General features: G+C 45.0%; 2 protein-coding genes and 1 long non-coding RNA gene across 3 annotated transcripts in view; 1 reads left to right on the forward strand and 2 right to left on the reverse strand.

The window, feature by feature from the left end:
- FAHD1 (FAH domain containing oxaloacetate decarboxylase 1) overlaps positions 1-1,796 on the reverse strand; it is a 4,843-nt gene extending 3,047 nt beyond the window's left edge. Inside the window, exon 1 of the mRNA XM_026704111.2 lies at positions 1,561-1,796. Within this exon, the coding sequence (XP_026559896.2) occupies positions 1,561-1,796 (236 nt within the window). The remainder of the gene's footprint in view (positions 1-1,560) is intronic.
- HAGH (hydroxyacylglutathione hydrolase) lies at positions 1,731-23,190 on the forward strand. Its single transcript, XM_026704107.2, has 9 exons — positions 1,731-1,861; positions 13,234-13,415; positions 14,693-14,757; positions 17,155-17,272; positions 17,642-17,750; positions 18,964-19,067; positions 20,223-20,324; positions 20,840-20,919; positions 22,140-23,190. The coding sequence occupies exons 1-9, from the start codon at positions 1,795-1,797 to the stop codon at positions 22,237-22,239; spliced, it is 927 nt and encodes a 308-aa protein (XP_026559892.1). The 5' UTR covers positions 1,731-1,794; the 3' UTR covers positions 22,240-23,190.
- Positions 22,266-24,630, reverse strand: LOC148124697 (uncharacterized). The gene is made up of 2 exons (XR_015739547.1): positions 24,567-24,630; positions 22,266-23,412 (listed from the first exon to the last, which is right to left on the reverse strand). It is a non-coding gene; the product is annotated as an uncharacterized LOC148124697 (long non-coding RNA).
- Between the last annotated feature and the right edge of the window lie 30 nt (positions 24,631-24,660).

The following is a 24,660-nucleotide window of genomic DNA, read 5'->3' on the forward strand; positions in this document are numbered from 1 at the left end:
CATGGGACACAGTTTAAAAACCCCTCTGTACATAACCGGAACAAGTTCATTCCTTGTCTTTTTGAAACTTAAAGTAATTGCTAAGTCATCTAGGAAAGCAGGAATACAGATGAAATCCAGGTTTCTGCTGCTTCATGGTACATCTTATTATTCAGCAACTGCCTTCTCTCATCTGAATTTGCAGAATAACCATCCTAATCGCTGCTTCTGGCAGAAATGAACACTGCTAAACGGGGGTGGATAACAGTAATACAATAATATTAATAACATAATTATCCTTTTGCTCTTATTTTTCATTTTCTGAAAAAAAAACATTATTTTGAAGCAAGAAAAAAGCCTCCAAACGTTGAGATTGAACTCTGCTCCTCAAGAGAGCCTTCCCGCATTTGGTCACTGATTAACTATTCTTATTGGGTCAGTTTGGAGTCAAATTCTCTGGAAAGCCGCCCTATTTCAGCATGTATTGAAAACCTCAGCCTGATGTAAAATTGCAGAAGAAAACCCACCCAGATTTTGCAGAGCTTACTACCAAGAAAAGGAGAAAGCGGGGACTGACTCCCTGCCCAGGCAAGGGAACATCTGTGTGGGGCTCGACCCCAGCAAGTCTGGCTCCCACATTCACCTTCTGCTCAGCCAGAGGCTTCATTTCCAGAATAAAAAAGAACAGAGCAGAAGATAGAATAGAATGTAGAATAAGAATGGAAAACAGCAATAGCCCTTAGACTTATAGACCGCTTCACAGTGTTTTCCAGCCCTCTCTAAGCGGTTTACAGAGTCTGCCTCTTGCCCACAACAATCTGGATCCTCATTTGACCCACCTCGGAAGGATGGAAGGCTGAGCCGACCTTGAGCCTGGTGGGATTCGATCTGCCAAATTGCAGGCAGCCGGCAGGCAGCAGAAGTAGCCCTGCAGTACTTGCACTCTAACCACCGCGCCACCACAGAAATTGGAATGGAATGGGTAGCCCTTGATTTACAACAGTTCATTTAGTGACCATTCAAAGTTTCAATGGTGCTAAAAATGTGGCCAATGACCATGGCAGCCTCCCCATGGCTAAGAAATCAAAATTCGGAGGCTTGGCAAACTGGTTCGTATTTATGATGGTTTGCAGTGTCCCAGGGGTCACGTGACCCCCTTTGGTGACCTTCTCACAAGCAAAGTCAACGGGAAAGCCAGATTCACCTAACAACCGCCTTACTAACTGCAGTGATTCACTTCACAGCTGTGACGAGAAAGGTGGTAAAATGGAGCAACAACTCCCTTAAACCTCGCTTAGCCACAGGAATTTTGGGCTCAGTTGCGGTCGTAAGTCGAGGACCCCTTCAAATCACAAGATACCAGCAAGGAGAAGATGATAGGAAAATAATAGGAATAGAAGAGAATGCGGAATAGGAGGAAGGGACCTTGGAGGTCTTCTAGTCCAGCCCCCTGCTCCACTAGGAGAACCGATACCATCTCAGACGAGTGACTGTCCAGTCTCTCCTTAAAAACCTCCAGAGGTGAAGGATAATAATTAGTAATTCGGGTCAAGGAGGGAGCTGCGCCCAGCCGCCACTTACCTGCCCAGCGCGGACCATCCGGGCGCTCCTTCCTCCCTTCCCCCGCCCTTGGCACGCGCACCGCCGCGCAAGCCACGCCTGAGAGGGCGGGCCCCGCAGGCAGCGCGGCCATTGGACGGCGGCGGGGGCGGGGCGGAGGCGGGGCAGCGCGCCTGCGCCAAAGGGAGCGCCCGCCGGAGCGCCTGGGGTCGGAGCGCGCGGGCTTCGGTTGCGGCGGCGCCTCCGCCTCGGACCATGGTCTGCGCGGGCAGCGGGAGGATCGGCCCCGCTCTGCTGCTGCTGGCTGGCCCGCTTCGGAAGGGTACGTGCCGGGGAGGGCCGGGAAGGAGGCCCGCCGGCCGGGGCGGGCTCCTCCCGGGGAGGCCCCGCTGCTGCCCTGCAGGCGCCGTCCCCCGGGGAGGCTTCGGGCGCAAGAAGGGAGGGAAGGAGCCAGCGGGCCGGGCGAAGGGCGGCTGGACGGGGCTGGGTCGAAGGTCCTGCGCTCTCCTCCGCCTACCCAGCAGCCCTGGAAGCCCGCAACCGCCGCCCCAGCGACACCCGGGCGGAAGGCTTTCCCTGCCTTTTCCAGGTCAAAAGCAGAAAAATAAGGGCCGTCAAATCCGGAAAATTCCCATTGGAAATTTTCTCCCAGTCACGCTGTCAGATTTATTATCTGCTCCTCCTTCCGAAAGCGTCTCCCTTCCATTTCTATAGCAAAGGGAGCAATGACACCTATTGGGTAAAGCTTTGCTAGCCCCAACTCCTCCCGATGCCCCATTATGAAAAAGTAGGGGCGTCACACCAAGGTGGCATCCTTTTTCATTGATCAACTAACAGAGTAACAGGTGGAAGGGACCTTGGAGGTCTTCTAGCCCAACCCCCCCTTTCAGGCAGGAAACCCTATGACATAAAATGTGTTTGAACAGATAACAGATAATCAGAGTTGGAAGGAACCTTTTAGGTCATCTAGTCCAACCCACCCGCCCAAGTGGGAGACCCTACACCATTTCTGACAGAAGAGAGTCCAGTCTCTTCTTGAAAGCCTCCAGTGATGAAGCTCCCACAACTTCCGAGGGCAACTTCTGTTCCATGGGTTGATTGTTCTCCCTGTCAGAAAATTCCTCCTTATTTCCAGGTTGAATCTCTCCTTGTTCAGTTTCCATCCATTATTCCTTGTCTGGCCTTTAGGTGCCTTGGAGAATAGCTTGATCCCCTCCTCTCTGTGGCAGCCCCTCAAATATTGGAATGCTGCTATCCTGTCTCCCCTGGTCCTTCTCTTCCCAGAGACTAGCCAGGCCCAGTTTCTGCAACCCTTCATTGTATGTTTTAGTCTCTAGTCCCCTCATCATCCTGGTTGCTCTTCTCTGTACTTTTTCTTATTAGTCTCTTGGGTTGGTAATTGGGCTGTTGGTTTGAGCCCCAAAGTTAGCAATTTGGCTGCAAATGTTTCATCACCATTCAAGGAGACATTATCAGTGCGCTTTGAGTTGTGCTCGTCTGTCAGGTCTTTAAATACCTTTTTATGAGATGCAAATTAGTCCAAATGTTGTTTGTTTAGATATCCCTATGCCATGCCAGATAAATGACTGTCCAGTCTCTTCTTCAAAGTCTCCAGTGATGGAGCCCCCACAACTTCTGAAGGCAAACTGGTTGATTGTTCTCCCTGTTAGGAAGTTTCTTTCATTTCATTCACCTCATGGCCTGGAAAACACGCTGCTGATGATTTTTAAGCCTTTTTAGCTTACATTGCAATGAATACCTGCCAATACGACATTAAAAACCAACTAGGTATTCCGTATTTTTCTGATCAAGAATATAATTTGATTTGGTCAAACTTTAATTTTAGTGTCACAATCTTTAAATGTGTTGGTTGCTCTTAATGCAAAAAAAAAAAAAAAAAAAAAAAAAATCCCATTTGGGTGATTGGACAATAAAGAAGACAAATTTCTGGTTTGGATTATAAAACTTAAGTTCTCAGTCGCACCTCAGTTTTCAGTCGCTTGCTATGTGATTTGCCAAGGAGTGTGGCAAAAAGTTCAAAACCTTGAACCATTGGCAGGTTTTCACAAAACGAGTTGGATACGCTTTACAAGTTCCCAGCCTGCATGGTAGTGATCCAAGATTTAAAGAGCATGATTTCAACTCAAGTTTGCCTGTTGCTTGTAGTTATTCCACGCTGTTGGGTGCGATGCCTCTGTTTAGATGCTGAAACCCAAAAGAGGGTATTTGTGAGGAAAAAGTGGTTGCTTTGAAGGTAGCCAGGTTGCATGTTGCTTAAGTTTAGGTTCCAGTTCCAGTCGATCACTTTTCCAGGCTGTAGACAAACATTTACGTTGTCTTCTTCATCTGGTGTCCTCCAGATGTGCTGGGAATATTAATTGCAGAATTCTCAGGCACAGTTCTGAGAGTGATTGTGCTGAAAACATTAGGAGAACACCAAGTTGAATTCAGCTCCTGATGACATAGAACAGGGGTACCCAAACTTGGCAACTTTAAGAATTCTGGGAGTTGAAGTCCACAAGTCTTAAAGTTGCCAAGTTTGGAGGCCTCTGGCATAGAATAAATAGAACACAGAAAAACAGGGTTGCATGGTACCTTGGAGGTCTTCTAGTCCAACCCCCTGCCTAAGGCAGGAGTCCTTATTCTATCCTGGTCAAATGGCTGGCTAGTCTCCTCATTGTTCTCACTGTCTCCTTAGTTCTAGGTTGGATCTTAAATGATGTTCCACCTGTTACTTCTTGTCCAGACTTCTTCTCTATATCAACCCCTCAAGTACAGGAAGTACTATGCTGTCACTCTTGTCCTTCTCTTTGTTAAGACATACCTAGTCCCCTCAATTGTTCATTGTATGGTTTAGTCTCCAGACCCCTGGTTCTCTTTGTAGCTCTTCTCTGCACTTTGCACAGTCTCAATATCTTTTCCGTACTAACATGGTGACCGAAACTGGATGCAGTATTCCAAGTGTGGTCTCACCAGTGTAATATAAAGCCGTACTGTCAGTTCATGTGATCTTGAGACTATCCCACTGTTGGTGCAAGCTAGGACTGCATTAGCTTTTTTTGAAAGCTGCAGCACACTGCTGGCTCCTACTGAAGTGGTGATCTATTAAGACGCCCCTAACAGTTATATCAGTGGCTAAGACGCTGAGCTTGTCGATCAGAAAGCCGGCAGTTCAAATCCCTAGTTCCATGTAACGGAGTGAGCTCCCAGCAACTTCTGCCAACCTAGCAGTTCGAAAGCATGTAAATAAAATGTAAGTAAAAAAATAGGGACCACCTTTGGTGGGAAGGCAACAGCGTTCTATGCTCCTTCGGCGTTTCGTCATGCTGGCCACATGACCACGGAGACGTCTTCGGACAGCGCTGGTTCTTTGGCTTTGTAGCGGAAATGAGCACCGCCCCCTAGAGCCGGAATCGACTAGCACGGATGTGCAAGGGGAACCTTTACCTTATACCTGTGCATTTGGTTTTTCTGGCCCAAGTGTAAAAAAACCCCTTATTTTTCTCACCACTGGAATTGTGTTTTGTTGGATAGGGCCCCATGTTCAAGTCTTAAGATCCTTCTGCATCCTGATCCTTCTGAATCTGATCATAATGCTGAACCCATAAAAAGATAAAAGAGAAATCTCTTGAGTTGAGCTCTTGATGACTGCAGAGAAATGTCTACAATGGTTTCTTTGGTATCAGTATGGAAGTAATTTCCTCTTTTCCATTTTTTTTTAAACTTTCCAATCTAGTCTATAAAACCAAAACGTTCTGACTGAGAATCTCTAGAATAGAATAGAATAGAATAGAATAGAATAGAATAGAATAGAATAGAATAGAATAGAATTCTTTATTGGCCAAGTGTGATTGGACACACAAGGAATTTGTCTTGGTGCAAATGCTCTCAGTGTACATAAAGAAAAGATACCTTCATTAAGAGTCAAGAATCATAAGGTGCAACATTTAATAATAGTCATAGGGTACAATAAGCAATCAAATCATACTAGGAAGCAGTCAATAAAAATCGTAAGGATACAAGTGACAAAGTTACAGTCCTACAATCACAAGTGGGAGGGGAGGGGTGATAAGGAGTGATGAGAAGATTAACAGTAATAGTAGCGCAAACTTTGTCAATACTTGGACAGTGCTGAGGGAATTATTTGTTTAGCAGAGTGATGGCATTAGGGAAAAAACTGTCCTTGTGTTTAGTTTTTCTGGTATGTAGTGCTCTATAGTGTTGTTTTGAAGATAGGAGTTGAAATAGTTGTCGATTGAAATAGTTTCTGTCTAGGATGTGAGGGGTCTGTAGATATTTTCACAGCCCTCTTTTTGACATTATACAGGTCCTCCATGGAAGGCAGGTTGGTAGTAATTCTTTTTTTCTACAGTCCTAATTACTCTCTGAAGTCTATGTCTGTCCTGTTGGGTTGCAGAACCAAACCAGACAGTTATAGAGGTGCAGATGACAGACTCAATAATTCCTCTGTAGAACTGGATCAGCAGCTCCTTGGGCAGTTGGAGCCTTCCAAGTTGGCGCAGAAAGAACATTCTTTGTTGTGCTTCTTTGATGACTACCAAGCATCCCTAACCTTGCTTAGTTTTTTTGAGATCAGCCAAAAACAGCTGGAGTGGTGCTGTATCATGAACGATATGCGGAATGTCTTCTGCCCTTAGCCAATCCATTTGATTACTGGATTCCCAGTGTTAAATCTGCCGCCATCAATCATATATCATCAACCTAACCAACAGACTGATGAGAAAGGAATGGATTTCCAAGGATCGTAGATTCTGCAGCTAAGGGCGGTAGAATAAACAGAACGTTCTATTCTTCTTCTGTCCTTAGCTACAGAATCTATAGTCCTTGGACATCCATGGTTTTCTCACTAGCCAGTTGGTTAGGTTGATCATATGGCTGATGGCAAAAGATTTAACGCTGGGAATCCAGTAATCAAATGGATTAGCAGGAGAGGTGCCCAAAGTAGGTGTGGGGTATAGGGTTGTGTAGAACCAAACCATTAGTTTCCGTTCTACTAATGACCTCTTTTCTAATTTACTCGCACCCTCTTTTTTTCTGAAAAGGAGGTGGGCTTGACATCTGAAGGAGAGTATGAAGTGGGCATATGACAGAGCAATACAGGTGGTCCTGGATGGCACTCCCTCACTAAAAGTCTGTAGAGATTCTCCGTCAACCTGGTCATGGTTGTCCCAAAGATGCTTTTTTCAGGAGGCAACTGGATTTCCTGGTTTTTTTTTTCTTTTGAAGACTTTTTGCTTCTCATCCAAGAAACTTCTTCCACTCTGGCAAGATAGTGTCAGGATAAGATACAGACCCCCTTCCTGGCTTCTTCCCTCCTTCCCAAGGTGCACAGAGGTTTGAATGCAGTATTACAGGCTGACTCTGCCTTGAGTTCAATCCTGACCGGCTCAAGGTTGACTCAGCCTTCTGTTCCTTCCGAGGTGGATAAAATGAGGACCCAGACAGTTATTGGGGGCAAGAGGCCGATTCTGTAAATCGCTTAGAGGGGGATGTAGAAGCACTGTGAGGTGGTATATATGTCTAAGCGCTATTACTGTTTCTTATGGAGCTTTGCCATTTAGGTGAAAGGAAATCTTAACAACAGAAAAGTATTCCAGAGTTTGGAAAGGACCTTGGAGGTCTTCTAGTCCAACCCCCTGCTCACTCAAGCAGGGGACCTTATACCATTTCAGGTAAATGACTGTCCCATCTCTTCTCTAAAGCCTCCAATGATGGAGCATCCACAGCTTTTCAAAGGCAATTAAATTGTCAGGAAATTTCTCCTAAATTCCAGGTTGCTTCTGTCCTGTATTAGTTTCCATCCATTGCTTCTTATCTTGCCTTCTGGTGCTTTGGAGAATAGCTTCACCCTTTCTTCTTTTTCTTCTTTTTTCTTTTTAAAAAATAAATTTTATTAAGTTTTCAAATTTTAAAAACATAAAACAAAACTTTATACATTGTTATCAACATCGAGACATCTTTTACATCTCCTTGACCCCTTCTTCTTTGTGAGGGTCATCCTATTCAACCTTCCTTTGAAGGTTTATTAAGACAGACATATGCTGTGACGACAAAGTCTTTTTTTGGGCGCTTGCCTCGGCCTTCACTCTCCCATTACCTGTCGAGGAGAACGGCAGATCCAGCCTTTCCAGTTTGATCACCATAAGTGGTGACTCTTACGATCCAGGGAGCTCCCGATCTACTTTCCCTGCTTCTGGATTGCTAAAATGCTGCCATGGACCTCACTGGTTATTTGGGAATTGCCTAGGCCCGTGTTCCTCAACAGGTGTGTGGACTTCAACTCCCAGAATCCTCACAGGGGAATTCTGGGAGTTGAAGTCCGTACATCTTAAAGGGGTCAAGGTAAAGAAACAATGGCCTCAGTACAGCTGTTCTTGAATTTTGGTGCACAAAGCATTAGGGAACCGAGCAACAATTTTTCTTTTGCTTATCTCTTTCTGTACCTGGCAGATGACGTTTGGCAAAATCCCAAATTAATCATCTTTTATCAATGCCTTCTTCCAAAAGGATTGCCACTGACATTAAAACATACATTAAAAACCAGCTTTGCCTGCTTTTTCACCCCACTGGCTATTCTCTCTCTCTCTCTCTCTTTTTTATTGTGGTTGTTACAGATGTTTTTGCAGGCAGATTTTTCTTAGAATCCTTAGAAAACTTTGGTGCCTTTGATAAGTGCTGAGTGAACCTCCTTCTCTTTGGCAGCAATGGATTTGGCCAGAGGCATATGCAATTCACAGGGAATGTAACCTTGAAATAACTTTTTTTTTAAAAGATGCAAAGCGAATTCAGGGAGCCTGTTTTGCTTCTAAGTTTCTTTCGAAAGGAATTTTTTATTTTAAAATATACCCTAGTTGTAATTTCTCCAGCCACGCCGCTTTTCTCTTTTCATGCAGAATGTCTAAGCTCCTGAAGATAGCTAGTCCTCGACTTACGATCACAATTGAGCCCAAAATTTATGTGGTTAAGTGGGACATCTGTTAAGTGAGTTTTTCCCCATTTTTCAACCTTTCTTGCAACAGTTGTAAAATGAAACACAACAGTTGTTATGCTAGTATTACTATCATTAAGAGAATCTGGCTGCCTCATTTATTTTTCTGGTCAGAAGGTCACAAAATGTTATCACATGACTCTGGGACACTGCAGCCGTCATAAGTATGAATCAGTGTGCCAACTGTCTGAATTTTGCTCACGTGACCACGGAGACGCTGCCAGGATCGTTAAGCATAAAAAATGGCCGTAAGTCACTTTTTTTTCCAGTGATGTTTTAACTTTGAACCATCACTCAATAGATTCTTATAAATCCAGGACTTCTTGCATTTAGAAAAAATAAAGGAATACCTTTTTAATTATACACGTTATCACAGCAGCAAGAGTGTTATTTGCCCAAAATTGGAAAACAAAAGAAATCCCAAGTGACGATGCTATGAATGATAAAAAAATTTTTTCAATGCGCTGAATTAGATAGATTGACACTAGAATGAAAAGAGCAAGATAAACCAGAATGCTATAAAATATGGAACAAATTCTATTATTGGAGGGATATGAAAGGGAGTTTACAAAACTGAAATTAGAATTAGGTGAAATAGAAATGAGGTACAAAAATAAAACCTAAAATGGTACAAAGAATAAGTGTGTGTGTGTGTGTGTGTGTGTGTGTGTAAGTATATATGTATATGAATATATGTATATAGGTCTAGGTGTGTTCGGGTCTTTTCCCATGTAAGATTAAGAGTATCTTGGCGACATTTCGGCGAGGTCCCACTCGCCATCCTCAGGCTGGTGCTTTCGGTTTTGTGCCAGTGCAAGCAGTGTGTGATCGGAGCTGCCGTCTCTCTATAAATACTGGTGGTGAGGGCTGGTGTGCTGGGCTGGTTGGCTGCGCTGCTGCCTCAAGATTGGTTGATGGAGTTGATGTTGGTATAATGGGCTGCGTGATGGCCTTGTGAGTTTTGTTGTGGAGATATCCTGGATCTTGTGCTGAAATCTCCTGGGTCGTTTGTTTTGTAGTGATCTTTTTTCCATTAGCCTTCCGTGTTTTAACCCAAACACACCTAGACCTACATACCTGTACTCGTGAAAATCTACGAAAACACATATATGTATATAAATGTTTATATCTTTTGATCTTATCTAATGTAAAACGCATAGACTGAAATGTATGTCAAAAAGACCATCATGTTCAATATTTTTAATGTTTATTTTCAATAAAAAAAATTTTAAAATAAATAAATAAATGAAATGCTGCCTGAAAAGAGAGAAGCATAAGAATTTCCTGCCTTTTTCTCCTTTCAGTTTTGTTTTTCTCAGCCGGGATCGTTTTCCGAGCCTTGTGAACTTTTGGGCTGGTGCCCTCCAAACAACATTTAAGGAGGTGTCACCCACCCAAAAAGAAAAACAAAGTTGGGAATCTTGTCTCACCCCACCCCTCTGCGTTCCCTGGCAGCGAAGGAAGGAGTCGGGGCGGAGGCCAGCTGGGTTAAGCCATGCTATCCAGCCGGATTGTCAAGCATAGAGGTGGAATCCTCTTCCCCAGCCTGCTGAACCCAGAACTGGCTGGAGGAAAACTTTTATGGGAGGCTTGCAAGCCAAGGAACAGCAAAAGAGGGACTGTTTGGGGGCCCAAGTGAGTGATTGGCAGGCTTTTAAGTTCTCCCTTATCTTTTAATAGGCTGTGCCAGGTAAGCATTTCCTCCCAATGAGCAGCTTAGAAATACTTTTCTAAATTCGGTTTCTAAATTCGGTAGCTGGGACTGGGAATGCTTGCTTGTTCACTTACAAGGAACTTGGTTTTTCTTCTAGATTTGTGCATGTGTGTGTTTTATTTATACATTTTTCTTTAGTAAGCATAAAAACTCAACATCTACACGAACAGTATGGTGTCTGAGTACAGTTAGTTTTGAAAAATAGTAATAATAACATCTCATTGATGATAATCACATTATAATAATATTTGCTTCTCCATACAATAAACCTTCATTGTATATTCAATCATTCTCTTAAACTTTTGAGTTTCTAACTTCTGTTTCTGTCAACTAACCATTGGTAAAAATGAGTCCCATGTTAACAAAATATTCTGTTTCTTCCTTCTCCTTTATTTTGAGCATTAATCTGTCCATCCCTGCGCATTCTAATATTTTTTTTTAATTACGTTTTTCCTTTTTTTCTTCTCCTGGTTTTTAATTGTGCTTTTGATAATGCCTGATCCCTGAGTTTTATTGCAGGACACTGGAGTCTTTGGCCCTAGGAAAAGGAATTTACTCCCTGATTGTGTTGAGGAAGGGGATTCGAAGGTCAGAACTAGTAGAGTGTCAGGCAGGAGTGAAACATTTTTGAACTCTAGAATTTTGAGATAACATTTGAAAGCAAGCGCCTCCTTAATTCACTGGAGTATAAAGAGAGAGAGGGGTAGTTTAACCCTGTCAGGCTTGCCAATCTCTGAAGTCAACTTTCGTGGTCTGGTCTACCAAGTATCCCCTGTAGAAATCCTGATGGATAGATTATAAAATGTATCTTAATAATACGCATTTGTTTCATTAAAGCAGGGTTCCCCAAACTTGGCAACTTTAAGACTGGTGGACTTCAACAACCAGCTATGCTAGCTGAGGAATTCTGGGAGTTGAAGTCCACCAGTCTTCCAAGTTGCCAAGTTTGGGGACCTCTGAATTAAAGGTTAGAAAAGAGAGGTGGAAACTAGAAATTGGGAAAATGTTGTTATGCACTCTTGCATGACATAAGTGACTATAATTACTATGTATAAGCAAATGTTAGAAGATGACAGACTACTATTATACATGCTTACATAGCAAAGAGTAAGAGATAATGGAAAGCTATATAATACCTTTTAACGTGGGAATTGTTGTATTAGGGGTTAGAAATAAGAGCTAGAAAGTAGAAATTGGGAAAATATTCGTATGTATACTGCCACAAAATATAATACATTATAACTACAATGTATATGTAAATCCCAGAAGTTGAAAGATTATTATTATAATGTTTACCTAAATAATATTGTTGTTATTAATATTTTGTATAAAGTAAATTGACCCAGAAAGTATACTGTTCACTAAGTGTTTGTATATGTTGAAGGAAAAACAACAACCATAAATTGTAGATATATATTATAGATGTATGTTATATATACAGTATATACATATATGGTATTCAGCTTTGTTTGGGTATTTTCCCACATCATTATCGTTGAGCTTTTAAAGTTGTAGCAATGTTTCGGCAGAATCTCATCTGCCATTATCAGGCTTCTGTATTGTGTTTGTCTATGAGTCAGGCTTTCACAGCTGTTTCAGTTTTAAATTTAAATATATTATATTATTATATATAATATATAACATAACATAATAAATATATAACATAACATAACATAACATAACATAACATAACATAACATAACATAACATAACACAACACAACACAACACAACACAACACAACACAACATATAATATAGGCATGACTGCTGCTACGGTATCTCAAGTCCACAGAGCAGCTGCTGGTCTGGCATGATATGATACCGAGTGATTAATCATCTAGCAAGCAGGAGTCCTTCCTGGGTACTTATTAATCCTTTTTTTATTTTCTTACCCCATTAAAAGTTTGCAGGTCAGTGTTGTGCTTCTGCAGGGTTTCTGGACACCCAACAAGGCTTGTAACAGTCATGGGCAGCCCTAGGCATGACCTCTGTGTGGTTCTGCATTACACCCCTAAAGGAAATATTTAGGGAACTATTAGCCAATCCAGGCAACCGTGGCTCTCTTGGTTCTTAATGTTTTTCCATATCCCTTTGGAGCAAGGGAAGGGGGAGGGATTGGGTATGTCTTTGACTCGCTTGCTTGTTTTGAATCTGTGCTCTGACCTTCCCTTCCTCCATCTCTTTATGTGCCTGTTCTTTAAAGGTGAAAATGTCCCCCAAGAAGAGCAGTTGAGAATAGGGGAGAGAGAAAGGGTTGGGGTTAAGTTTGTATGGTACACAGTAGATTGTATATAACATACAGTAGTGTTCCAATATCGAAGGGGTTGCCGTGAAGAAGAGCCTGCCTATTCTCCAAAGCCCCTGAAGGCAGGACAAGAAGCAATGGACGGAAACTAATCCAGGAGAGAAGCAACCTAGAACTGAAAAATTTCCTGACAGTGAGAACAATTAACCAGTGGAACGGTTTCCCTCCAGAAGTTGTGGAAGGTTTTTTTTTTTTTACAAGAGATTGGACAACTGTTTGTCTGAAACGGTGTAGGGCAGTGGTGGCTAACCTTTTTGGGCTCCTGTGACAAAAATAGTATCCGCGCGCGCGCTCACATACCGGCACCCAGAAGGCAATGCATGGCCCCCATGCCCCGCCTGCACATGCGCGCACAATCCCCCCATGCCCCTCCCCCCCATCCCATTCCCTGCACTGCTTTGCAGGCCGAATAATAGGCCCGTTTCATCACTTCCAGGAAAAAGGCCTCAAGCCGGCTGAAAATCAGCTGGGAGGTGCGCGCATGCGCAGTGAGGTAAGTTTGCCTGCGGCGCGCGTTCCATGGGTTCACCATCACGGGTTTAAGGTTTCCTGTCAGGTCAGGGGATTGGATTAGAAGACCTCCAAGGTGCCTTCCAACTCTGGTACATGATAAAAGGCTTTCTTCGATTGTGGGAAAAGTTAACTTGGTTGCTTGTCTTCCAAAGGTTTTTCCTCATTTCAAGTCAACTTCCTCCATCCAGAATTTGAGCGGCGGCCTTCTCAGATCGTCTCGCAGGCCAGCATGAAGGTGGAAATCCTTCCAGCCCTCACAGACAACTATATGTACCTCCTTGTGGATGAGGAGACCAAGGAAGCAGCAATCGTTGACCCCGTGCAGCCCCAAAAGGTATTTTCTTCTGGGCTCCCTCACTTTCCTCTGGGAGTTCTGGGCATCCGTTGGCCGAGACAAGCGTCCTGTCTTTTGGAGAGCAAGATAGCTTGGACTACGTATTTCCTAATACTGTGTTTCCCTGAAAACACAACCTACCCCGAAAACAAGTCCTAGCCTGGCTTTTACACCTTCCCCTATTCCAAAATAACTTAGTTAAGCCCCGCCTACCATCTGATTATACGTGTTGGGGTGAGGTAGAGACGTAAAAATCGAGCTAGTGGGGGTGTAGCTGCCCCACGCGCCCTGTGCCCGCTTAACTTAGGACCACCGCAGTCAGGCCTCTCACACCCTGACACCTGTTCGCGTCACTGTCCCAACTTCTTCTGCAGCTGCTTGCAGACATTTGCTCCCAGGAGCCACATGACGTATTGTTCATTACGCCAGTAACGGCCCTCGCAGTAGGCCGCTGTGAGATTCGCCACGCTGGTGCCCCCACATGCCACGCGGCCTCCTGCCACGAGCGGCTGCACTAGCACAATGAGCCACGCGGCGTCTGGCTGTGGCGGTGTCAGGGCATGGGAAGCATGGCTGCAGTGTTCCTAGGATAAGCAGGCAAGACATCCCCCGAAAATAAGACTGGGTGCTTATTTTGGGGCCAAAAAGAAAATAAGACGGGGTCTTATTTGGGGGGGAGAAAATGCTAGGATTCATTCTTTGGATTGGTGGGTTGGCATTTCTTCACTCATTCCTTTGAGATTGGTGGGAGGAGGTGCTGTTTGGCCCAGCTGTTTCGAGAACCTGAGTCAAAAAGAGTCATTTAAGATGGGCATCCACTTTATCACGCAATCTTTGTTTGGTTTCTTCTTCACCAGCAATTTATAAATAAATAAGTAAATACCTGCAGCTATTTGGAATTACATATTGCAAGACAGTCAAATTCCATCAAGTCTCTAAATATCTTCCCTTTCTCCAGTAGTATATTCAGTAATAATAGTAATTCTTTTAGTAGCATGCTACTTATTTGAAAATTATGGTTCTTTCCTGATGGTTACGTTTGTGAGCGCCAAATGTGGGTTTCTAGAGACATTTCAGTACAAAATTTCAGTCTTCTGGTCGACCGTAGGGAGTTTTTTTTGGCACCTCTTGAGGTATTTTCTGTCTTCACGGATCGATTTGGTTTTACGGTGTAATGGAGGCATCCCACGGTTAATAGGGTCTTTCTTTGCCCTCGAGACTATGGACATTTAAGATGTTTTGTAAACAATACTTCCACTTTTCACTCTTTTTACTAGGTTCTGGATGCAGCCAAGAAGCATGGAGTGAAATTGACCACTGTGCTTACTACACATCACCACTGGTAATCCTTTTTTTAATTTTGTGGCTTAGAAGGTTTTGTACCTGAGTAACAATGGGCAGCGAGAGGGAAGCCCTATTTTTGGGGGTGAACCAGGGTTTTCCCCATGCAAAGGCTAATGTCCAGTTGAAATTTATATTTACTGAGAAATAAATAAAGGCAGACTAGTACAGATCTATTTCAAACCATTCAGCTCTTATCAGCTAGCCAAACCCTCCTGGGATTCAAACCTGGGATACTTGCATATCAGGTAGATGTATTAACCTCTAAGCCACGGGTTCTCCTTGCTTTGTCGACTAGACCAGGGGAGAGATTAAATGTTTTTTTTCTGGTGAAAAATGCAGAAGCAGTATACTCTATCCCATATTTGGGGAGACCAGGTTGCCCTGGTAAAAAAATCACTTAATGTCCAGTTTGTAAACACGTTCTCCTGGGCTGCTTATTCGGGTTAGATCTGCAACTGCAGACGTCACCCCGTTTCAGTTATTGCTGTCATCGCGACGTCTCAGACAAGGAACTCTTGAAGTAGTAATTTTCCAAAGTGGAAGGCTTTTTTTCTAGGAAGGAAAGAAATACTGACCTCTTTTCAAATTAACTGTTCATTGAGTTTGCCTTCGTGGAACGGAATGGGACAATTCGCTGCGGGACAAAAATGTAACTGAATTCAACTGAATTCTTTAAAATAAATTTAAAAAAATCATTTTAACTTTTGCCATTCACGTTTCATTCTCCCCCTACTTTTGCATCTTTTCTTCAGTGATTCTAGGCCACCATTTCTTCGATATTTGTAACTCTTGTCCTGTGGCGAGGTGGCTGTGGCAAGTTGGCCGTGGCGAGTTGGTCACAGCAAATGGTCGTAGACAGGGGTGGGCTGCTGGGGGTTCGCCGGGGTTGGGGAGAGCCCCCAGCTAAGATTCTGCACAGTTTGGAGAACCTCCCAAATCCCACTCCTGGCTGGCTCCACCCACCCCTCCCCTCCCAGGGAGTCCCCACCTGGCCTATTTTGGGTGCAGGTAAGGGCAGGGCCTTCACGGAGGCTCAGGGAGGGCGAAAAACGGGCCTCCTGGAAATTTGGGAAGGCCAGAAATGGGCTCGTTTCCGGCTTCCAGAGAGCCTCCAGAGCCAGGGGAGCCCGTTATCACCCTCCCGGAGACTCGAGGGAAGCCGCTGGAGCCCAGGGAGAGCAAAAACACGCCCTCCCCGCCACCGCGGTGTATGAGGCTGACTAGGCCACGCCCACCATGGCCACACCCACCCATCAACCGGGCAGAGAACCCTTCGCTAAAACTTTTGAAGCCCATCCCTGGTTGCAGACCCTTCACAGGAGGCTGTGGCCCTCAGTGGAAGTTTTGAATTGTACAACTTTTGAAATGAAATTTGGGGGTGGGTGGGGGGTCCTTTAGGCCCGTGGTTCTGCAGTGCCGAACTTGAGGGGATCACGGCAAACCCACAGATGTTCCGCAAGAGATTGAGAGGACCGTGGGTTTGAAAGAGGAGTATAATACATCCCTTGTTGCTTCCATGGCCCGGTTCCCAACGGCTCATGGCCCAGGAGTGGGGTGTGGCTCAGGGGTCGGGGACCAGGGGACCAACCCTGGATCGTGTTTGCACTGAGCTTCATATATTGCATAAAACACGCGAATGGTGGCTTGATGGTTCGCATGTTTAAGTTATAAAGTATTATACTGTAAAATACAAAATATAAAACTAAGAGGGCAATGGGGGGAGTGTGAAAAGGAGGGGGGAAGTGAGGAAAGCTAAAAGGGAAAGGAAAAAAAGCACTGACTTCCTACTCTCTCCGTTACAGTAGAATAAGGCATTAAGGACAAATCATAGCTTTTTGCTTTCCCATAATAGTATGAACCGGTCATTTATATAAAGATTGGTCAATCTAATCTGTAACGGTGTAACCTGGTGGCTCAGGGGCTAAGACGCTGAGCTTGTTGATCGGAAAGGTTGGCAGTTCAGCGGTTCGAATCCCTAGTGCCGCGTCCCAGCTTCTGCCAACCTAGCAGTTCGAAAATGTGTAAAAATGCAAGTAGAAAAATAGGAACCCCTTTGGTGGGAAGGGAACAGCATTCCGTGTGCTTTGGCGTTTAGTCCTGCCGGCCACATGACCACGGAGACGTCTTCGGACAGCGCTGGCTCTCCGGCTTTGTAACGGAGCTGAGCAACGTCCCCTAGAGCCGGAAACGACTGGCGCGTATGTGCGCGGGGAATCTTTACCTTTTATGAACCAGTCATTTTTATACAGATCTGTCAATCTAATCTACAAAACCCAAAGTCAAAGTATCATCCTTCATTACATCAAGCACAGTGACCGGTTAGCTGGATGGGCGTTTTGGGCGGATGCTTCTTCCTGCGTCTGCACTGCCTCCAAAGTCTTCTTATTTTTTTTAGGGACCACGCTGGGGGCAACGAGAAACTTGTAAAGATGGAGCCGGGCTTACGAGTGTATGGGGGAGATAGCAGGGTTGGAGCCCTCACCCAGAAAGTCTCTCACCTTACGACATTTCAGGTAAAAACAAAACAAAAAAAAAAAACGGGGAGGCGAAGGGGAAGGATAGTGTCAACTCATAAAATAGTTCTGTGGATCGCCACAGGCGCCCCTCACACGAACGACATCGGTCTGACCACGCCCTCCCCCACCCAGCCACACTCACCTGGCCCCCGCCCACTTCCCAAGGTCAAACACAACCCCGATGCAGCCCTCAACCATGAAATCGAGTTTGACACCCCTGGCCTAGCAGAGCAGAAAATCTTCAACACAGGCTGGCCAGTGTGCATCTTTCTAACTTTTGTGGTGTCTCCCGAGCTGTATCAGAGTCAGAAACGGTGTCGAAGCAGCATCCCTGTGAGTAACCGGAAGGTTTCCTCCCCTCCTCAGGTGGGCTCCCTCAACGTGAAATGCCTCTCAACTCCCTGCCACACCTCTGGACACATCTGCTATTTTGTGACAAAGCCAAACAGCTCGGAACCCCCTGCGGTATTCACAGGTAGGCTCCAGAACCAGAGCCTTCCAAACAGATTATTATTATTGTTATTATAATATTGTATGTTATATATAATATGTTGTATATAATATTGTTTTGACCAAGGCTTCCCGAGACCATAATCAAGCACGTGCTTACTTAAAACAAGTCTTGTTTCATTGCAACGCTGGGAATTATTTTCATTTCCAGCCCATAATGAGTCCCAAACAATCCCTCGAGATAAGCACCCACCTTTCTCTCCTTTGAAAGTGCTGCCAACAACTAAAGTGCCAAATTAACTGTAAAATGCCAAACGAAATACAAAGTCCACACAGAACTTCAAGGATTAATCCAAACAGAGCAAACGACTTTGCTTCCTGCAAAGTTTTCTCTACCTTTGCATTTCCTTTATACCTTATGGGAGGGGCAATCACCTCCAAGCCTTACTCCTGAGTCGCCCCATATGTCTCAGCTGCTCTTGCCTTCTGGCAGCTCTGTGCATATGCGCACTGGGAACAGGCTCCCCTTGTTCCTCTGCCTCGCTGCTGCCAGATTCTGGAGGCTCCAGAGGCAGCACCCCACTCCCAGATGGTCCTGGCCCCATCTCTGTATTGGACACAGGACCCTCGTCCGAGTCCTCTCCAGACTCCTGGACTGGTCCGCGTCCGATTCTGCTGCTGTCAGCACAGGCTGCAGGCGAACCATAACAGATATGTTATAATATTATAATGAGCCACAGTGGCACAGTAGTTAGAGTGCACTGCTGCAGGGCTACTTCTGCTGCCTGCTGGCTGCCTGCAATTTGGCAGTTCAAATCCCACCAGGCTCAAGGTTTACTCGGCCTTCCATCCTTCCGAGGTGGGTAAAACGAGGACCCGGATTGTTGGGGGCAAGAGGCTGACTCTGTAAACCGCCTAGAGAGGGCTGGAAAACACCGAAGCGGTCTATAAGTCTTAAGTGCTATTGCTGTAAGCAATATTTTCATAATAGCTTCCTCCCTGAAGGGAATCAGTGCATAGAACAAGCCGACGTTGGAAAAAAGTGTCAACAATAGAACCAGTAAAGGAATCAAACATTAAAAGTAAGCTTATTTAAAACAGAAAATCGAGTGGAAGGCAATCTAAAGACTGCCTTGTCTGAAGAAATTGGGACTCAACAGGGTGAGCTGGCCTGATCTCACTGTTCTTGTCTGGCGTCGTAGTGGGTTTCTGGTTTTTGAACCTCCTATTTCTTCCAGGTGACACATTGTTTGTGGCTGGTTGTGGAAAGTTCTTTGAAGGAACACCAGAAGAAATGTACAGAGCTTTGATTGAGGTCTTGGGACGCCTGCCTCCCGAAACGGTATTTTTTGTATAAATACTAAACCCCTTGGGGCGGGGGTGGGGGGAGGTTTCAAAGACAGTGAGCTGGGTTTATCTTCTCCTTCTTGTGCCCTGTCCATCATCGGATGTTGGCGATCCTGTTTTCATCAACAGCCACACAAAAAAAGGGCTGATGAGTTTTGTCCAAACCGGTCCCTTCTATTTTGAAGCCCTGGTGTCCTTCTTCTGCCTAGGGGATTAAGTGAAGGAGGCCATATTTTTCCGGGTGTGGCATCACAAAATAGTCTTAACTTTTGCTTTTTGATGGTGTTGATGATTTCCCTTGGCTTTTTACCCCCTCCTCATTTCTGATTTTGTCAACCCAGCTTATACCTAACAGCTGGATTGATACAGCTTTCTAAACAGTGGTGGGATTCAAAATATTTTAGTACCGGTTCTGTGGGCGTGGCTTGGTGGGCGTGGCAGGGGAAGGATATACTGCAAAATCCCCCTTCTCTCCCCACCCCACTAGCCTGCTTTCCAGCTCCGTTCTCCTGTGCAGGGCAACCAAAGAAGAACCACCCAATCAGCTGGGACTCAAATGGGAGGTGAATAGATGGGGTTGGCAGGGCCAGTCAGGGGATATTTGCCGGTTCTCCGAACTACTCAAAATTTCCACTACCGATTCTGTAGAACCGGTCAGAACCAGCTGAATACCACCTCTGCTCCATTCCCTCCCCACCCCACTAACCTGCTTTTCAGCTCCGTTCTCCTGTGCAGGGCAACCAAAGAAGACCCAGCCAATCAGCTGGGACTCAATGGGAGGCAGAAAATAGATGGGAGCGGGGCCAGTCAGAGGCGGGATTTGCCGGTTCTCTGAACTACTCAAAATTTCCGCCACTGGTTCTCCAGAACTGGTCAGAACCGGCTGAATAGCACCTCTGATTCTGAACCTGGGCTAGGAAAACAGAGTTTTCTACAGGTCCCGATCACAAAGGCCAAATGTACCTCTCTCTGGCCCCGTAAGACCTCCCACCCTGTTTTAAGCAAGTGAGGCAAAATAACATTGTCAAATATATACAGATCTGTCATTAATTTGCAATTGTTAAATAATTGTTTTGGAAAGCATCTGCGGAGGCTGGCTTGAAGTTTGGTGCCTTCTAATGTTCTCTTTTTCTGCTTCTTTCCTGGCTAGAAAGTCTATTGTGGCCACGAATATACCATCAACAACTTAAAGTTTGCCCAGCACGTGGAACCAAATAATACCGCTATCCAACGAAAGCTATCATGGGCAAAGGTAAGGTAGTTTGCGCTTTTCTTCCTCGGGGGAAAAAAATAGGAGTGGTTCCTAAGAGGTTTCGGCTTGCTCTCTTTGGCTGTAGGAAAGTCCCGTTTGAATTTCCCCAGCAGTTGAGAGTAGTGCGGTGGCCTAGAGGTGGAGCTCTGGCCTCACAGTCAGGAGGCTGAATATAACTCTGCACTGGCAACAAGAAGGCATCCGGCCAGTAAACGCTCAGCTCCATTCAGTTGCCCAGACGCTACCCTGCAAAGGGATTATGGGGTCATTAAAAGGAAATGATGATGATGATGATGATTAATGTAACAGTTGACCATCACAGCCCTCTGACTGGCCTTCTTACTATAGTTTTCCAGGATTTGTTCCACTCCTTCTGCCGGGAGGGGGAAAAAAAAATCCTTATGCCCACAACTGGTGCAACCGGTTATCTCTGATGCAGCTGCACGATAGGTGCGTCCCTCAAGGATCCTTCTGTTTGTTGGAGTTTTCTCAAGCTCTTCCTTTCTTTTTTGTAGGCCAAATACGATGGAGGGGAGGCAACCATCCCATCCACCATTGGTGAAGAATTCACATACAACCCGTTCATGCGAGTGAGGTAATTTCCCTGTGGCAGGATTGCAGTGGAGAGACAGCTCTTTTACCAATTGGTTTGGGGGGAAAATAAAATAGAAGCTGCCCCCTGACACTCAGTAGAGCAGCGGTCGCCAACCGGTGGTCCGTGAGAAAATTTTGGTGGGCCACAGAGAAATCTCACCCCCAGAGCATCCCACCAAAGCAATGAATCCAGGCTGCGCAGCCCACATGGTCCGTGGGAACGCTCCCCGTCCACTCACTCCTTACCTGGCAAACTTGCCTGCTAAATTGCTATTTTTCCTTTTTCCGACCATCAGCTGTTCTGCTCTGCCGGGAGATTTAGATCAGCTAGGAAGCAGGAAATGGTTGGATTTCTTGCTTTCTAGCTAGTCTTTAGATCTTCGGCTCTGCTTTTAAGCACAGCCGAACCTCCCTTAGGACTGAAGGTTCTATTATTCAGTGCAGACTCACAGCAAGCAAATTTGAGAGACTGAGCTAGCCGATGGCAGATAGATCGGTCACTGAATGATTCTGTGAGCAACTCAATCTGCCTGCCTGCTTTGCCTGATTTTGGGTACAAGCTGTTCTTTTTTTATTATAAAAAATTCAATATTTACATACAAGGTGTGTTGTGAGTTAATTTTGTGAGTTTGCTTACTAGCAAATTTTATGTGACAGACTGAGCTAGTGTTTGCCGAATCAAGTACCTCCCAGCATTCTGCCGTCCTGTGCAGCTAGGGACACAACCCAGAAAGAGGAATAAGAAGTATCCCCTTGCTTGTGAATTGCTGTAGCCTCCCCTGCCCACTGGGGGATTCTGGGAATTAATCAGTCCAACACACGTGGAGGTTGCCCAGCTGGGGAATATGATGGAACCTCTTTTAACTCCCAGGTTCAGAGGTGGTATTCAGCCAATTCTGACTGGTTCTGGAGAACCGTTAGCGGAACTTTTGAGTAGTTTGGAGAACCGGCCAATCCCACCTCTGACTGGCTCCACCAACCCATCTCTTCTCTGCCTCCCATCGAGTCCCAGCTGATCGGCTGGGTCTTCTTTGGTTGCCCCGCCCAGGAGAACAGAGCTGGAAAGTAGGCTAGTGGGGTGGGGAGGGAATGGGATCTTGCAGTATCCTTCCTCTACCACGCCCACCAAGCCACGCCCACAGAGCCAGTAGTAAAAAAAAAAAAAATTGAATTCCACCACTGCCCAGGTTCCCCTAATGAGTCTTTTTCCTTTCTGGACAGAGAATCAACGGTGCAGCATCATGTCCGGGAAACGGATCCCGTTCGTACCATGGGAGCCATTCGCAAAGAGAAAGACAGCTTTAAAGTACCGAAAGATTAAATGAACCAGATCCCCTGCTGCTTTCCTTTTCTTTCTTTCTTTTTCTTTCTGTTATTCAGTTCAGGAAATCGGTGTTTCATTGTTCTGTTTTATTGAGTTAATTCACATAATGGAAGTTGGGGTGAGGGGAATATCACCCAAAGCACTTTGCTGTTTAAAGAAAAAATTATTGTGCCCTTGGGACTCAGTTGCTTAATATTATCATTATTTGCATTATGATTATTATTATTATTATTATTATTGGAGTGATGCATGGAAGTGGTTTTTGTCATTGGGTTCCAATGAAAACAGATTTTCTTCCAAGTGACTTAGGCTTTCTGGGAAGGTGACTTGGAACCATCTGCCTCTGGAGTCGAAATGCACATTCGAAAGGCTCCGTGATTCCCCTAAACTTCAAAACGACCTTTCCTGCTACCCCAAATGCTCCTTCCACATCTAACACGTTTGCAAATCGGACAGCGCTGTTCCCCGGAGCGCATGTGCCCATCTCAGGGGAACGAAGCAGCAGGCTGGGAAACCCAGTGGAGAGGAGCCGATGTAGCAGGAACAAGTAAATAAAGAGGCGTTTGTATATCTTTAAATAGGAAAATGGCAATTGTTTGAGCAGCACAGCACTTTAAAAAGGAAAACAAACGAACAAACTTCAAATCTATTTTGACTGGTTGTGGCTTCAAACCAGAAGTGATTTTAGCAACTTCGAATATTTTTCTCAGCACTCTGGGAAAACTCTGAAATTTCAGGGATCCTTGTATGCTGGGGAAGTAGTGACAGTAGAAAACTGTGTATTCTTTCTTTCTTTTGGCTTTATTTAAGCTGCCGTGGCAGAGTTGCACTTGCAAAGCCTTCATTGTTAGACAACCTCCTTCTCTAAGCTTGAATTGTCATTCCCCGTTGATTCAGCTAATGTACATGTAAATAAATATTATATCTAATAAATATTACTTTAAGAGATCAAGACTTTGAAAATCTTCATTACCCCATCTGCCTTGGAAACCCCTAAGATGGAGTCAGGCTAAAGCAGAGGTCTCCGATCTTGGCAACTTTTAAGACTTGTGGACTTCAACTTCCAGAATTCTCCAGCCAGCAAAGACCCTCTAAAACAGGTGTCTCCGACCTTGGCGAACATTGAGCAAAATGATCTGCAGCTCAATGGAAATTTGAGGAAGCGGCAATCTGTAAGAGGATAAATAAAAATATTGCAATTAGGGTTGGGGATCCTGTGCTGACTGTGTTAATGGAATAAACTATTGAAACAAGCCTGAAAAAAAGAGACAACTCAAGGCCTCCAGTTTCCATCTATCCTCATTTTTGCAACTTCATTTACTGGGCTTCTTGAGGATAAATCTGGGTTCCCAAGTAATGAAAGTGGCTGTCACAGAGAGGAGGGGGGTCAAGCTGTTCTCCAAAGCACCTGAAGGCCGGAGAAGTAGTAATGGATGGAAACTGAACCGGGAGAGATTCAACCTGGAAATAAGGAGAAATTTTCGGACAGTGAGAGCAATCAAGCAACGGAACAGAAGTTGCCTTCAGAAGAGCTTCATCCCTGGAAGCTTTCGGAAAGAGACCGGGCAGTCATCTAGCGGAAATGGTGTAGGCAGGGTCTACTTAGGTGGGGGGTTGGACTAGATGACCTACAAGATCCCTTCCAACTCTGTTAATCTATTAATTCATCAGCGGAACAGCCTGCCTCAAGAATTTGTGGATGTTCTTGTCACGGGAAGCTTTAAAGAAGAGCAGACAAGCATTTGGCCAGGATGGTCTCCTGCTTTGGGCAGGAGGTTGGATTAGAAGACTATCATGGTCCCTTCCAGCTCTAGGATTTTATGAAGCCACCAAGTCATCTCTCTTTTGTTTACAGAGGGCAAATTTTAATTGCCTTTGGTCTCCAAAAACTTAGTAGGTTGCTCACTAGTTTACTTTGGGGTGGAAAACCACCAGGGAATATCAGAGTGGTTGCCCCTAGAATAACAAGAGTTGGAAATTGGAAGGAACTCTGGAGGTCTTCTAGTCTAACCCCATAATAAACTCCATAATAAAGTCTGGACCGCTAGGAAACAGGAGGGTGGATGCGTGTTCTCAATTGTTTCTTTTATAGTTGAAAATCAAAGAATGTTGGAACAGAAAACAGAACAGGATAGGCAAGCCTTGGAAGGGACCTTGGAGGTTAGAATGGAACAGGAATGGAGAAGGGAAGAGGTGAACAGACAGTAAAGAATAGAATAGAGAACAGAAAAGAAGAATAGTTGTAAGGGACCCTGGAGGTCTTCTAGCCCAACCCCCCCCCCCCCCCGGCTCAAGCAGGAAACCCCGTAGCAGTGCTCCTCAACCTTTCCAGTTTGCCGTCCCCGCCCGCGGCTCTTCTGCGGAGAAGAGGCGTTCTGCGCATGCCCGGAGGCAAGAGGGGAGGGAGTGGGCGGCGGA

This window comes from Pseudonaja textilis, chromosome 14 (assembly GCF_049901715.1).
Source record: "Pseudonaja textilis isolate UNSWEBS1 chromosome 14, rPseTex1.2, whole genome shotgun sequence".
NCBI lineage: Eukaryota > Metazoa > Chordata > Lepidosauria > Squamata > Elapidae > Pseudonaja > Pseudonaja textilis.